This window comes from Chelonoidis abingdonii, chromosome 1, assembly GCF_003597395.2.
Source record: "Chelonoidis abingdonii isolate Lonesome George chromosome 1, CheloAbing_2.0, whole genome shotgun sequence".
Lineage (NCBI taxonomy): Eukaryota > Metazoa > Chordata > Testudines > Testudinidae > Chelonoidis > Chelonoidis abingdonii.
This window is the reverse complement of record NC_133769.1, coordinates 174,661,289-174,676,940: the sequence shown is the minus strand read 5'-3', so window position 1 is coordinate 174,676,940 and position 15,652 is coordinate 174,661,289. Positions and strand designations below refer to the sequence as shown.

The following is a 15,652-nucleotide window of genomic DNA, read 5'->3' as shown; positions in this document are numbered from 1 at the left end:
CCAATTTGTGGATATCTGCGGGTATCCGCGCAGGGCTCTACCCTCAGGCTCTCTGTGCCAAGGTCCCAGAGCTGGTGTGCACCATCATGGGCTGGACCATGAAGTACATCTGGGAGCATGTGCTGGCCTGGATACAGGCACAGGGAGGGTGGCTGTTCCAAACCCTCCCTCCCCCCGATAGCCACCAGCCACCTGGAAGAGGTAAGCAAATGAGGTTATGTCCTAATTTACACAGATAGTGAATGTGCATGGATCATTTGCATATTTACCCTCATGCCAGCCTTTCACTTCCTGCAGCTTCTCCCAGAGCAAAGGTTTAAACCCAGACGTCCTGACTCCCAGGCCTGCTGCTGCTCTAACCCACTAGATCCCATTTCCTTTCCCAGAGCTGAGGAGGAACGCAGGTGTCCTGTCTCCCAGCCCAGTGTCCAAATCACTAGACCATGCAGCCTCCATGTAACACTCAACCAGTTGTGCAGTGTCACCCACAGCCAGCCACATACTAGCCATATTGACATGATAGTTCAAAGACGTTTCCCCCGCACTGCTTTCTGGTGATCGCTTCCACTTCCCTCTCCCTCCAGGAAGGCTTGCTCTCCTACTTTGGTGCTCCCACCTGGCAGACTATCACCTTCTTTGCCACAGGACTCCTCACTGCCTATCTCAGCATCTGGAAGATGCTTTAGACCATGGACAGGGGTTGGGGTGGGGGGTGTTCCCTGTCACCTCCATCTCCACCCAGACAGAACTGGGTTTGCCTGGGGCACTGGCTCCCTCATTCACACTCACAGTTCTGCAATAGTTTTTTTTTAGAGCAGTGAATAGGTGGAAGTAACAGATACTCACGATAGTGGCTGACTAGCAGATAAGCCATGGACAAAACTAGCCCCTGCTGGGGTAATAGGGAGAAGACTCTTTCCAATGCTTCAAGCCCCACGATAGGCTACTCCATGTTAGGAATCTGAGCAAAGTAAATTCACTCCTGTTCCTTTTGCTTCACCTCTCCCATGCACTGGGATCCCTGTCTCCCCCACCCCTCTCCTGAATAAGACTCACCCCATCTCCATAGTCCCATGCTGCTGAGCAGCCACTTGCTCCCAGTACACCAACAGCATCCTGCTTCTTACACAAAGTTCCTTTGGGCTTCTTGAGTTAAATGCACAAAATAAGTTAGATGCCTAAGTGCCCAGTTTAGGCGCCTAAGTCCTGGTTTTGGCACCACTATGACACACAACCCTCCTACCCCCTCAACCTTGTAGGTGCCTAAACACACTTGGCACCTAAGTTTTTGCAGTAAAAGTTCCCTAGGTGCCTAAGTTACTGCCTCTGGGCATGTGCACTGCTGCCTCCCTCTAGGCATCCAGGTGTCTATCTCCCACCTAAGTACCAGAATGATTCACCAACCAGGAGACAATAAGCATTTGGCTGCTTAAGTAGTGTGCAGGGCCTAATCCAGTAAGCGAACTCAGAGGCTGCCTACCAAATCGGATCCCATTTAGGCAAGCTTGCACAAAATGACCAGAGGAGGAGGGCCTCTTCTCTCACAAGTTTTATTACCCAGTGATAGAGTACTCTTCCAGGATGTGGGAGATCCCCAGCTAAAGTCTCCCTCTGCTTGAGGGGGAGAAGGGATCTGAACTGAGATTGGTCACCTCTCTGGTCAGTGCTCTTACCGTTGGGATATAGGATATTCTGACATGAGGGGTCAGTCTCTCCTGTTGAAGCTGTTGCACTCCGGATACATACCCATTGGAGCAGCGGAACTGGATCCCCCATATCCTGGTGAGTCCTTTAGTCACCACGCAATAGAATCATTCTCATGCTTGTGCGTGGACACTCGCTCACTCTCAGAAAGCACCTGGGGATTAGCAAGTATTTAAAAGATTAACCCAAGTCTTGAGTGCTTAGGCTGATTTCTAGTATCCCACCTAGGTTCTAGCTGTCTGCCAGCTCCTTCTTCCACTATGAGAAAGTGGAGGCTATGCTCAGCCCTGTCTGTGTTATACAGAAATTTATACAGACCGATGAGCACAATAGCCCTTTTTGGCCTTGGAATCTAGGAATAAGCATTTTCTGGGCCAGGGTCTCGTATCCTGTCCTACAGAGCGTAACATGTGGCACCCTCATCTGCTTCCTTCATGCCCCAAGAGATCCAGTTTACCCTTGTTTACTCACCATCATACTCTAGTGCAAGAAAACACTAAGGATAATTTTTCCTTTCTTCAGGGTTCTCTCACCCCCACTCCCACCCCAAACAATTATTCATAAGAAAAAGGCAAAAGATTGACATTTGCTTTATAGAAAACAATATAAAATGTGTGTATTGACTGCTGCCCTGATGTACAAAATGTCTCTGTAGACTAAATCATTACATTGCATATCTGTCTTCCTGTCAACAAATTTTCATTATGAAAGTATTTTAGGATTATTTTTTTTAACAAAGCAACTTGTGTTTCTTTTTATGCCATCAGAAGGAATGTGAGAGTATCAAGTTTGACATACTGACTCCTTGGGACCACTTCAAACCCAGCAGAGGTGATGCAACTCTGCATCCTCTTGTGAAAGAGTAGTTAAGTTCTGTGCAGGTTTATTTTGTGGGGTCAGTCAGATGAGACCATGGCGAGGTCCTGTCCACCTCAGGCAGACACTGAAGAGCCTCTCTTCCTCACTGTACAGCAAGCTCTGTGCGAGTTGGTTGCTGCCCTTCACCCCAAAAGCAGTATAGAAGGTTGCTGTATAGAAGATTAAGTGCTTTTGGGCTCTTCAAGATACTATGGAATCTGGAATACATTGCCTCTGCAGACTCATACATTAATGGACTCCACATGGGTCCAGATGCCAGAGGTTTGTGCCAACTGATCCAACTGCAGGCTTAGGCCATACTAGATATTGTCTATTTACAAATTCAATCTCAAACGTAATGATCATTTCACAGCATCTGATATATCAGTTCACAACTCTAAATCCAGGCTACTTGGACAAATATTTGGCACAGATTGCATATGCATACAGCGTATTAAAATAAATAAACATCTGTCAATATGAATTACAAAAGCCTAATAATGCCACCCAGACTACGTTTTCTTTAATTTAGCTACATACATAGGACCCCATGCTTTCCCTTTCGCTGGAAGTACTAAAAGTTCATGCGGCTGGACACCAGCAACCAGAGAGAACTCATCGGAAACGACACTGGCCAGTTCACTTATATCTACAGGCAGAATGTTACTGCAGGAGCTTAGGATGTGACTGATTACATCACTGTTTTCTGCCTTCGAGAGAGTGCACGTAGAATAGATCACAGATCCTCCAGGACACAAGGCTTTAATGGCAGACCTGTAACCAAAAAAACCCAAATTTAGATCAGTCAGAGTTATTAAACATAACCAAATAGGAAAAAACAAACAAACAAAACACACCCACAGGAAATAAACCTTCATCAAATTGTCACAACTGAGCATTTCATTAATACGCAGGGAATTACCTGTGTTACGTTCACCTATCTCATTTAAGTGTGTATTTTCAAACTACCCTATGATATTCTTAAATGCATATAACAATTTACAAGTAGCATTTTAATATATGATGTGATGAAGTTCCTCCTCTACCTTGGTGGGTCCTGCGCTTATTGGCAGATTTGCTCACCTCAGTGATCTTCCCCACAGTCTGGATCAACTCCTCCTGTGTCTGATCAGGAGTTGGGAGGTTTTGGGGGGAACCCGGGCCCGCCCTCTACTCCGGGTTCCAGCCCAGAGCCCTGTGGACTCCAGATGTCTATAGTGCCTCCTGTAACAGCTGCATGACAGCTACAACTCCCTGGGCTACTTCCCCATGGCCTCCTCCAAACACCTTCTTTATCCTCACCACAGGACCTTCCTCCTGGTGTCTGATAACACTTGTACTCCTTAGTCCTCCAGCAGCACACCCTCTCACTCTCAGCTCCTTGTGCCTCTTGATCCCAGCTCCTCACACGCACTTCCTCTCCTCTGGCTCCTCCTTCCCTGACTGGAGTGAGCTCCTTTTTAAACCCAGGTGCCCTGATTAGCCTGCCTTGATTGGCTTCAGGTGTTCTAATCAGCCTGTCTTAATTGGTTCTAGTAGGTTCCTGATTACTCTAGTGCAGCCCCTGCTCTGGTCAATCAGGGAACAGAAAACTACAGAACCCAGTGACCGGTATATTTGCCCTCTACCAGATTCCTGTACCCCACTGGTTTGGGTCTGTCACAATGATTCCAACTGTACTTCAGAATGATCATCTTACCAATGTTTAACCAGTACTCTTTGGACCTGATTTTCAAATATGGGCATGCACAACTGCATGCCTAATTGGCACATGAAAGTGTTGTGATTGTGCATACAAACTCGGTGATAGGACATAAAAATGGCCAGCTAAATACCTAGTTGGCCATTTGCACATGCAGACACCAAAATGAACATGCAATTGCAGTAACAGCAAAGAATTATTAGGCTTGCAGTTTGGCATGCATTTCTGCAAATCAGACTTACTGCTTACTTGAAAGGCACTCTACTACTGTATTATCTTACAATCTACCTATGATGGGTCAATAACTCTGACTGTTTAGTAACATATATTTTGGGGCTGATCCAAAAGCTTTTCCATTTATTTAACCGCTGCAGGATTGGGCCCTTAATCAGCAAATGCTTTGTCTAATCAAATGTCTCTAACCGTAAGGAAGCTAAACGTTAAAATGCACAACCGCTCTGTTTACAAAAATAAAACCACAGCAATTACATACAGTCTCAATGTTACAAATGGCATCGGTTATTTTTCCTCAACCTCCAAACAAAAGAAAAAGAAACAGGGACTCTGTTTGCTTTCAATTAAAGCAGACATCTTATTAAGGGTTGGGGGGAACAGCCCAATACGTTCTTAAAACGCTGAAAGGAGATCTGTAAGGCACATTCAACTATCACAGATGAAATGTTATGGGAGCAAGGGGAAAAAAGCCATGATACAATACGATCTGTTTTTTGCCAATACTGTAGCATTCTTCATATGTAGCATCATTAAATGTTTAAAAGAGTTACTCCTGTTGGTAAAGCTGTTGTTCTAAAACAATCTCTCTTCTAGCAATTTTCACTCTGAAGGCTCCTAAGAGTGATTTATAAACTGATATGTAAATAGATCACTTCACTCACTACTGGAATATGGCCACCTCTAGTTGAAATGTGCCCACTCCAGTAGCTGGCAATACTAAATGCAAGTTTACTGAAGCATACCCCTCTCATTTGAAAAGGTAGTTGAATGCAATTACTCAACTAGGAATAAACAACTCAATGTTTTCAAAAGACTACGCAAATATTAATACATTGAAGTGGTCAGGACCCAGTCTTATATCTCCTCTGGAAGACTGCACCTACAGAGACAGCACTTTCTAGGACCATGCTGGCCCATTGGTTCAGCAGTGATCCAGTAGGAAAAATGCTGCCACCACCTTACAGGGATCTCACGCAAAACTAGCTTAACCAGACCATGCTTCACTTTTGAGATCTGATGGGACAGGTCATATTAGAATATATATTTAATCAGCAGAAGATATTTGGAAAAAGTGAGAGTAAGTGATGTATGATGTCTCAAAGAAAGAGTTATGATAACATGGGAAAAAGGGGTTCAACCTTTTCTTTTTTAAAATACTGCTCTTGCAGTATCATGGAAGAATAAAGTCCTATTTTTGGTACTGGCTTTTCATACAAAGTGTAATGGTATTTATAACCTAGGAGCATAATTAAAAGACTATTCATCTGGATGCGTTGTTTGAAGAGAGAGTTAAAATGCGAAGTGTAATTTCACTCTAGACCAATGGGGAGAGCTGTTCAGTGCAGCTCCCACTTAGCAGGTAAGTAATGCCACTTCGCAATGAGAACAGGTGGAGGAAGGAAAGTGGACACTGAAGAAAAGAATGGGCTCTTTCAATGTGATTGGGGGAGTTTCCCTCTTTACGGATGAAACCTCAATGAAGAGAAGCCCCATCCAAGCCAGGTTCAGGATAAGTCAAGAGTTGGAGGAGTTCTGCATGGGAAGAAAAGCCCTGCTCAAGGAAGCTAAGGAGGCACCAGAGGGAGTAACTTTTTCAGTAACTGTTATTACAGTAAAGTTCTGTTCAGCTTCCCAAGTGAGTGGGTGTTCCTGCATATTCCTGCCAACCCTCCTTTCTGTTCAGAGTGCAATATCCTCCCACAAATCTGATTTTGCTTTGTTACCAGAATGAACACATGCCTTCCTGTAGTTTAATCTAATGCAGTGCTAGCACACAAACATTTGGGTAGCTAACCTCAAACCTGTCATTTCTGCACATCATTCTCAGCAGGAAAATAGGGACATGAAGCACCAGTGCTGGCACCAAACACACTGCGACTTCTCTGCCCTTTCTCTCTCACCCCACCCATTTGCCTCTTCACCCTCCTTTTCTCTCTGCATTTGTCTCCATCCTCTCACCGTCCTATTGTTTATAAAAGAAATGGGGTGATGTTTAGGCCAGCCAAGCCACCAGAGTGCACCTGGACTAGTGGAGCACAACTGACTGGAAAGCAGGGCAGGTAGCGAGCAACACACATTTGACTTCATGAATAAGCACGTTGAGGGAAGTGCTGTAAATTAAGTATAACTCCGGTCAAGTGTAGTATCTGTTCTTTCCTGCTTAAGGACAAGTTAGACCACGTGCTTTAGTGCCTCTGTGGGCTGTCTGTTCTGCTTTGTTTTCATTCTAGCATTTGCAATTTATCTTTCTGAAATTAGTTAGTTAAGGCTCAATTGGCAGGACTGTTTTCTAATCCAAAAGACTTTGTGGTAGAGTGTCTCCTCAGAATTCAGGCTAATGTCTGACACTACAGCACAGTATTTTGAGAGGGGATAGCACTGCCTAGTTAAATGGCCAGTTTTGCTTCTGTTGAGGGAGTTTTTGTAGATAATGAAAATATTATAATACTGAAAAAAAGCTGAAGGATAAGCCCTATGCTGTGGTCAACATTATGTCCTGAATTTAGGTCACTTCTCATTGGATAGAACTTGGAGATGCTGAAGAATTCATGAATGCAGTCCCTATATAAACAGGAACCGGACAGGATTCATCACCTGCATATTAGCATATAAACAGAATTATGTACAGTACTGTAACTATCACTATTTACAGGGTTCAGGAAAGTGCTGAGATTTGGGGTTATGCCATGCAAAATACAAAAACTTCTTACTTATATTACAGTAGTGCTTAGAGGTTCCAACCAAGATCAGGGCCCCATTACGCTGGGTGCTGTACCAAAACACATTGCAAGAGACAGTCTGTGCACCAAAGAGTTTACACTATAAATACACCAGGCAGACACAGGAAAGAAAGGAAGTAGTACTCCCCCTTTCTTACACATGAGGAACTGAGTCCGAGAGATTAAACAACTTGCCAAAGGTGAACAGTCAGTCTCTGGCAGAGCTGGGAATTGAATCCAGGTCTCCTGAATCCCAGTCCAGTGCCTTAATCACAAAACCATACTTTCCTCTCATGGGTGTTTTGTTTACCAACATATCTTTAAACCTCTAAAATGGAAAGAAAGGGCGAAGTTCAACATTCCCCTCATCTTGAAAAAAGTATCTACTGTACCCAATTTCACAGAAGTAGACCCCCCCCCACCCCCGGACAAAGCTTTCCAGATGTGCAAAGCCATGTGACTCAGATTACTATCAAGCCACGAATGTATGAGATTTCACTGCTTAACATGCAGGGTCTCTTACATTTATATAGCACCTCTCTTCCCAGAGAATCTCAAAGTGACTCACTAACTTTAAATATGCAGAAATCTCTTCTCCCAGCACAGAAATGCAGACGGCTATGAGGGGATGACACCAGCTGTTTAACAGTACAGCAAGAACACTACACTGCAGTTTAGGAAAGGAAAAAACATAAGCGGCTGAAACTGCAGGAAGAATTTACAGTAGATAAAACACAAATACCAAAAAGGGATTTGTCCATAACTACAGGGTTACCACTACTACGCTTATTAAAGATCCCATAACACCTTTCACAAGTGCAAATGGTCATGACCTCGCCAAAAAGCACAGTGCCCCTAGAATATTAGGCTGCAGCAGTGATTCAATGATGATTCAAAGAAAAGAGCAGCACCTTTGGAATGACCAACACAACCTCCCGCAGCAAGTCTTGGAAATGTCACATCAAAAACAGACCAGTTTTGAGCACTCTTAGCTTGTGAATTTTGACAGGATTGGGCCCCAAAATGGTCAAACTGCAAAATAAAGTTTTTTAATTCTTACATCATGATCTAGGTTCAAGAATCTAAAAGGATTTCTTTACACCATAAGGTTAAAGGGAGATTGATACAGCCTATAATTGCTCCCATAGAACTCAGTCATTAAAAATCCAGTCCTGTCAGATGCTCAGTGCCCTCAACCCCTGATACAATCAATGGTAGATCAAAAATAAAAAAAGATAAGGCACTGAAGGCACTTGTCACCTGTCATGAGGTGCTCTGCACATTTAAGAAATGGGCTCTAAATCTACAAACGTAATAGCATAGTTCACTTATACATCTACTGCTTATTTCAAAATATGTCTGATTAAAATGGAAGCAATGTCTGAAGGGCCCTAAAAATACTTTGGTGAAAATGAAACTGAAGTACATTGCTTCAAAACATCAAACTGTGACCATATTTGTTCCTAGCAATGCAATTTCCTTTAATTATATTTCTTAATGCATCATAAGTCAAACTTTAGTAAAACTTAACTATTAAAATATAAAACTAGTTACACTAAATGTGTTTTCAAAAATTTAAATCCAACTTCATGTATTCACCATACTGGATTAAAAGTAGTAGTAATTTGCACACAATTGAAATGGCTTGGAATTAAAGCTTAACTTCTTTATATTGAAGCCCTAGTTCAGTACAGGAGCAACTGATACTGTGGCAAATTGCCGGTACTGTTCTGCTGGGTCTCGCGCTTTCTCTTCTCTGGGATAGGTTCAGGGCACTATTGCTTGCCTCTGAACCAGTTCTTAATCACTCCCCTAGTGTCCTTGGAGGAGGGGAGTGGAGAGGTAGGGACCTGGGCCCGCCCTCTACTCCAGGTCCCAACCCAGGGGCCCTGGGGTTGTGGTGAACCACTTGACTAGCAGTTTCTTCCCCTGGGTTACTTCCCTCTCATACCCGTCAGCTTGTGAAGGGCTTCTCGCCTCTCTTCTATACAAGCCTGGTGCCCCTTACCTAGGGTTTCTGTCGGGCTTCCCAATCCACCGCAGCACTCCTCCAAACCTTCTATTTCTCTCTGGACAAACTCTTCTCTTCTGCAATCTGCACTCTGCTCCAATCCAACCTTTCTCCTTCAACTACCACCCCCTGTCTGACTGAAGCAGGGGTTTATATCCCATGACTGGAGTCAGGTGCTCTAACTGGAGTCAGGTGCTCTAATTGGCGTCAGGTGCTCTAATTGGCCACAGCTGTTCTAGTTAATCTAAAGCAAACCTTCCTCCCTTGGCAGGGAATAAGGCCCCCTGCTAACACTCTTATGCTGCCCTCTGGCCATGCTGTATCACATATCCCCCCCCCCTGCTCAACACCAAGGGGTTGGGCTACTCGGGACGAGAGGCAGTGTTGGCGTGAGAGGCCATCAGCGTTGCCGTGTTGGCTTCCAGCCCTATGCTGGACCCGAAAATGGAAAGGTTGCAAAGAGAGGAACCACCTCGTCACTCTGGCGTTTCTTTCCTTGTTCCTATGCATCCACTGGAGCGGGGCGTGATCAGTCACAAGGGTAAACCGCCGCCCCAGGAGATAGTAGCGGAGAGTCTCCATAGCCCATTTTATCGCCAGACATTCCTTTTCAACAACAGCGTATTTTTGTTCCCTGGGGAGGAGCTTCCGGCTGAGGTACAAGATGGGGTGCTCCTCCTCCCCTACCATCTGGGAAAGGACGGCACCGAGTCCCACCTCCGAGGCGTCCGTCTGCAGGATGAATTCCTTCTCGAAGTCTGGGGCCATGAGTACCGGATGGCAGCATAGGGCTGTCCGCAAATCTGCAAATGCTGCTTCCGCCGCATCTGTCCACTTCACTATCTCGGGGCCCCGAGCTTTTATCAGATCCGTCAATGGCCCCACTCTTGTGGCAAAATGAGGGATGAATCTCCGATAGTATCCAACTATACCCAAAAATGCTCTGACCTGCTTCTTGCGGATTGGTCGAGGCCAATCTTGTATTGCCTCCACCTTGTTCCATTGGGGCTTCACCACCCCTCTCCCTACGACATGCCCGAGGTATTTGGCCTCAGCTAGTCCTATCACGCATTTCAGAGGATTAGCGGTGAGACCAGCCTTTCGCAAAGCGTCCAGCACTGCTTCCACTTTGTCCAGGTGTGTCTCCCAATCAGGGCTATGTATAACTATGTCGTCTAGATAGGCGGCGGCATAGTTGGCATGGGGTCGTAATAACTTATCCATCAGTCTTTGGAATGTGGCAGGGGCCCCATGGAGTCCGAAAGGGAGGACAGTGTACTGGAACAGGCCATCGGGTGTAGAAAAAGCAGTCTTTTCCCTGGCATCCTTGGCCAGGGGTATTTGCCAATATCCTTTGGTCAGATCTAGGGTGGTTAGGTATTTGGCCTTGCCTAACTGATCAACCAGCTCGTCAATGCGTGGTATCGGGTAGGCATCGAAGTGGGATACTTCATTTAATTTCCGGAAGTCGTTACAAAACCTCAGGGTGCCATCAGGCTTGGGGACTAGTACGATCGGACTGGACCACTGGCTGTGGGATTCTTCAATGACCCCGAGTTCCAGCATCTTTCGCACTTCCATCCTAATTTCTTCCCTTTTAGCTTCCGGTATTCGATATGGTCTTATCGTCACCCTTACTCCGGGGCTGGTGACAATATGATGTTGGACTAGTGCCGTTCGACCTGGTTGGGTACAAAATACGTCCTGGTTCCAGTGGATCATTTCAATGACTTCCATCCGTTGTTCTGGGGTTAAGTCAGGAGATATCTTTACCTGCTCCTGCGGGCCGTCTGCCTGAGGTAGAGCTCCTCGAGTGACCAGACACGTCTCTCTGTCATGCCAGGGCTTCAGTAAGTTGATGTGGTATATTTGCTCTGGCTTCCGGCGGTCTGGTTGTCTAACCTTATAATTCACTTCTCCAATGGCTTCCACTATCTCATATGGTCCGTGCCAACTGGCTAGGAGTTTGCTTTCTGTGGTCGGCACTAACACCATCACCCGTTCCCCTGGTTGAAATCTTCGCATTTTCGCCCGACGGTTGTAGTATGTCCGCTGTGCCTCTTGTGCTTTTTCTAAATGCTCCCGTACTATCGGGGTTACTCGAGTTATCCGCTCTCGCATCTGTGTCACATGCTCAATAATATTCTTTCCTGGGTTGGGTTGTTCCTCCCAATCCTCCTTGGCGATATCCAATATCCCGCGTGGGTGGCGTCCATATAAGAGTTCAAAGGGAGAAAAACCCGTGGACGCCTGGGGAACTTCCCATATAGCGAACATTAGATACGGCAAAAGAGTGTCCCAGTCCTTTCCATCCTGTGCTACCACCTTCCGGATCATACTTTTGAGGGTTCGATTGAATCTTTCGACTAGTCCGTCTGTTTGTGGATGGTAGACGGAGGTCCGAATGGCTTGTATACGGAGCAGGGCACATAAGTCTTTCATTAGTTTTGACGTAAACGGGGTTCCCTGGTCTGTCAGGATCTCCTTAGGGATGCCCACTCTGGCGAAAACCTGTAGTAGTTCTTTAGCTATTGCCTTAGACGTGGGGTTTCTTAAAGGGATGGCCTCTGGATATCGTGTGGCATAGTCAAGGATGACTAGTACGTTTCGGTGGCCCCGTGCCGACTTTTCTAGTGGGCCCACTATGTCCATAGCTATCCTCTCGAACGGGACATCAATAATAGGTAAAGGTACTAGTGGGGCCCGCAAGTGAGGTCGGGGGCTATGCAGCTGGCATTCAGGGCAGGAGGCACAATAACGCTGGACTTCTGCTCGTATTCCTGGCCAATAAAACCTTCTTAGTATTCTATCCAGCGTCTTGTCTACCCCTAGATGTCCCCCAAATAAATGACTGTGAGCTAACTCTAGTACGGCCCTTATGTGTTTCCGTGGGACTAGGAGTTGCTCTACTTCTTCCCCTCGTATTTGCTCTATTCTGTACAACAGATCACGTTTGAGCACGTAATATGGCCTTGGGCCTTTGACTTTTCCTTCTACAGGCACTCCATTTACTTCCACTACCTCCTCCCTCACGTTTGCATATAATGGATCTTCGGCCTGGTCCTGCCCAAAGGTCTCACGTGCAGTGCTGAACTGACCTAATTCCAGGGGGCCTATTTCAACTCTTCCCCCTGGGGTGCTCCCACTTGGGCCAGGAACCTCCTCTGAGTCCTCCGTGACCCGAACCTTCTCCTTGTCTCCTGGGCGGGTTCGCCTACCCACAAGGGAAGTCTTTTGATTAGCTGCCAGAATCCTGGTCCCTAACTTTTTAGCCGCCCTTCGTTCTCGCCTAGCCCTGCGGGGTTTTCCAGGGGATGAGAACAATTCTGGAGCAAATTCAGCAAACATTGGGGCGAGGCTATCTTTAGTTGCCTCTGTCTCAACCTGGGGGTTGCTACCCTCTCCTGCCTCTATCGGGGTCAGTAAGTTCTCAAACCCAGGGAAGTCTCTCCCAATCAAAACAGGATAAGGGAGCTTGGGGACTACTCCTGCAGAAACTCTGGTGGTATTCCTCTGGATTTCAATCTGTACTGGAATTGTAGGGTAAAAATTCACGGTGCCATGTACGCATGTTACCCCTGTGCTTTTGGCCCGAGTTAGTTGGTCTGTTCCCACCAACTTTCCCGAGACCAACGTGACAGCACTCCCCGAATCTATTAATGCTATGGTTTTTATACCATTCATTTTTACTGGTCTGGTAAATCCATGTGAGGTCAATGTAACCCCTACCAGGTTGATCAGGCCACATTGCTCCCCATAACTCCCCAGATTACACTGCATAGGCACCTCCTTGTTGGGACATTGGGCTGCTATATGCCCCAATTCCCCACATTCATAACACCGTCCCCTCATTCCGGTTATCACCCCCTGCCTGGGGCTAGTTGGCCGGCCCCCCACCACTCTTCCCAAACCCCCAGGTCCCTTTCTGGCCTCGAGCCATTCCTCACTGTCGTTCCTCCCGGTTATAGTTTTTCTAGAGTTCTCGACAGTCCGGGGCCTTGGGTTTGGGGTTGTCTTCCTGGGTTGCCGTGTCTCCCTGCTTGGAGTCTGGAACAGTTCGCGGGCTGCCAGTTGTCTTTCCACGAGGGAGACCAACTCATCATAGGTAGAGGGGTCATTCTGACCCACCCAAGTCCTGAGTCCTGGTGGTAACCCCCGCATATACCGGTCCAATATTAGTACCTCCATCATCTCCTCAGAGCTATGGGCTTCAGGGCGCAGCCATTTCCGGGTCAGGTGGATCAAGTCAAACAACTGCGTTCGGGGTGTCTTGTCCTCCATATATCGCCATTCATGGAACCTCTGGGCTTGTAGTGCCGTTGTCACTCCGAACCTGGCCAGGATCTCTGCCTTTAGCTGGGAATAGTTTGCTGCAGCTTCTGCAGACATATCGTAATAGACCTTCTGGGCTTCCCCACATAGGAATGGGGCAAGGATACCAGACCATTGTTCTCGGGGCCAGGCCTCCCGCAGGGCTGTTCTCTCAAAAGCCAGGAGGTATGCTTCCACATCATCCTCCCTGGTCATTTTTTGTAAGTAATGGCTAGCCCGTATGGTCCGGGTCCCTTCCCCGTGGTGATTCTGTTCCATAAGGGTCTTCATCTGGCTTATTAGGTCTCTCAGCAGGGCTCGGTCCTGAGCAGCCTGACTCAGCAGCAGCTGATTAGTCTCTTGCTGCAATCTAGTCGCCTCTTGTTGGGCGGTTGCCTGGACCCTGGTAGCCTCCTGCTGGGCCGCGGTGGCATGTATAAGGGCCTTGACCACGTCGTCCATCTTAAGGGTGGGAGGGTTATGTCTCCCCCTGGACTATGTCCCCAGCGCGCAGATCCCACCCCTGACACCACGTGTGGCAAATTGCCGGTACTGTTCTCTGGGTCTCGCGCTTTCTCTTCTCTGGGGTAGGTTCAGGGCGATATTGCTTGCCTCTGAACCAGTTCTTAATCACTCCCCTAGTGTCCTTGGAGGAGGGGAGTGGAGAGGGAGGGACCTGGGCCCGCCCTCTACTCCAGGTCCCAACCCAGGGGCCCTGGGGTTGTGGTGAACCACTTGACTAGCGGTTTCTTCCCCTGGGTTACTTCCCTCTCATACCCGTCAGCTTGTGAAGGGCTTCTCGCCTCTCTTCTATACAAGCCTGGTGCCCCTTACCTAGGGTTTCTGTTGGGCTTCCCAATCCACCGCAGCACTCCTCCAAACCTTCTATTTCTCTCTGGACAAACTCTTCTCTTCTGCAATCTGCACTCTGCTCCAATCCAACCTTTCTCCTTCAACTACCACCCCCTGTCTGACTGAAGCAGGGGTTTATATCCCATGACTGGAGTCAGGTGCTCTAACTGGAGTCAGGTGCTCTAATTGAAGTCAGGTGCTCTAATTGGCCACAGCTGTTCTAGTTAATCTAAAGCAAACCTTCCACCCTTGGCAGGGAATAAGGCCCCCTGCTAATACTCTTATGCTGCCCTCTGGCCATGCTGTATCACAATACTTTAAGTCTTATTTTGACCTAAACTTTAAAGTAATCCAATATACATTCCTGTAAGACTATTTGTTTAAAAAGTCATAAGAAAGACATCTGTGACTGCTTATTAACAAGGATGGGCAATTGTTAACGGGAGACTCTGTAGTACTTTTGATGCACATAATCCCCATTTCTGTTTTATAGACAAGAGAAACTGTTAGTAGCACTAACATTAAAATGCCTGCTAACAAATCACTGCTATCAAAAGATGTCCTGCACAGCAGCCTGCAAAAGAAGCTTCCCTGTTTGCCAAGTAGGTGCCTAAAATAATTACACCACTTCAGAAGAATCAGGTTTTGGGGGCTTCACAGGCTAACAAGCTGTTGAGCATGGAAATGTACCTATATTTAGGATGCTAAAAAAAGTAGTATGGTAAGTTGCTGAGGCTCGATTTTATCTATTAACAGGCTTCATTCACAATTTCCAGGTCTACTCCAAGATATCCTCTTCCAGGTAGCTAGGACCTTCAGGCAGATAATGCACATCTGTATGTGTATAGGAAAAGAAGCTGCAAAAAATGCCATTAGGTTTTATAACAGGAGGAGGATGAGACAAGAAGGAAGGGAAGAGAGGCACTGAGAAAGAAAATAAAATGTTCAGAGGCAAAAATAAACCCTTCCCTGGGTGTCATGTGGTACTTTACAAGACTTCGGATTAGTACAATTTATAGGACTCACTGTGATATCAAATATTCACAACCATTCAATAATGTTTTCAATCACTGAAGGACTGGGACAAGGCAAATTAGATTTGAGGGGGACTGGCAGATATGTCTGTGGAAGTTTGCATGATGTTTGCCTACACTATGCATGGCTTAAATAGTGGTATCAACATTTTTGGATAATTAAATTCATCTTTAAATAATTAAAATATTTCCAAGACAGACATATGTAATAGTCAGGGCATAGCTG

At 46.3% G+C, this 15,652-nt stretch overlaps 1 protein-coding gene across 2 annotated transcripts in view; it reads right to left on the bottom strand.

Moving 5' to 3' along the window:
* NSUN3 (NOP2/Sun RNA methyltransferase 3) overlaps positions 1–15,652 on the bottom strand; it is a 75,028-nt gene that overhangs the window by 38,006 nt on the left and 21,370 nt on the right. Inside the window, exon 6 of one of the 2 annotated variants that reach the window (XM_032795108.2) lies at positions 2,279–3,336. The exons of the other annotated variant lie outside the window; for it this stretch is intronic. Within the exon in view, the coding sequence (XP_032650999.1) occupies positions 3,075–3,336 (262 nt within the window). The 3' untranslated portion in view covers positions 2,279–3,074. Of the gene's footprint in view, positions 1–2,278; positions 3,337–15,652 lie in introns of those variants that run through there. 2 annotated transcript variants of the gene reach the window in all.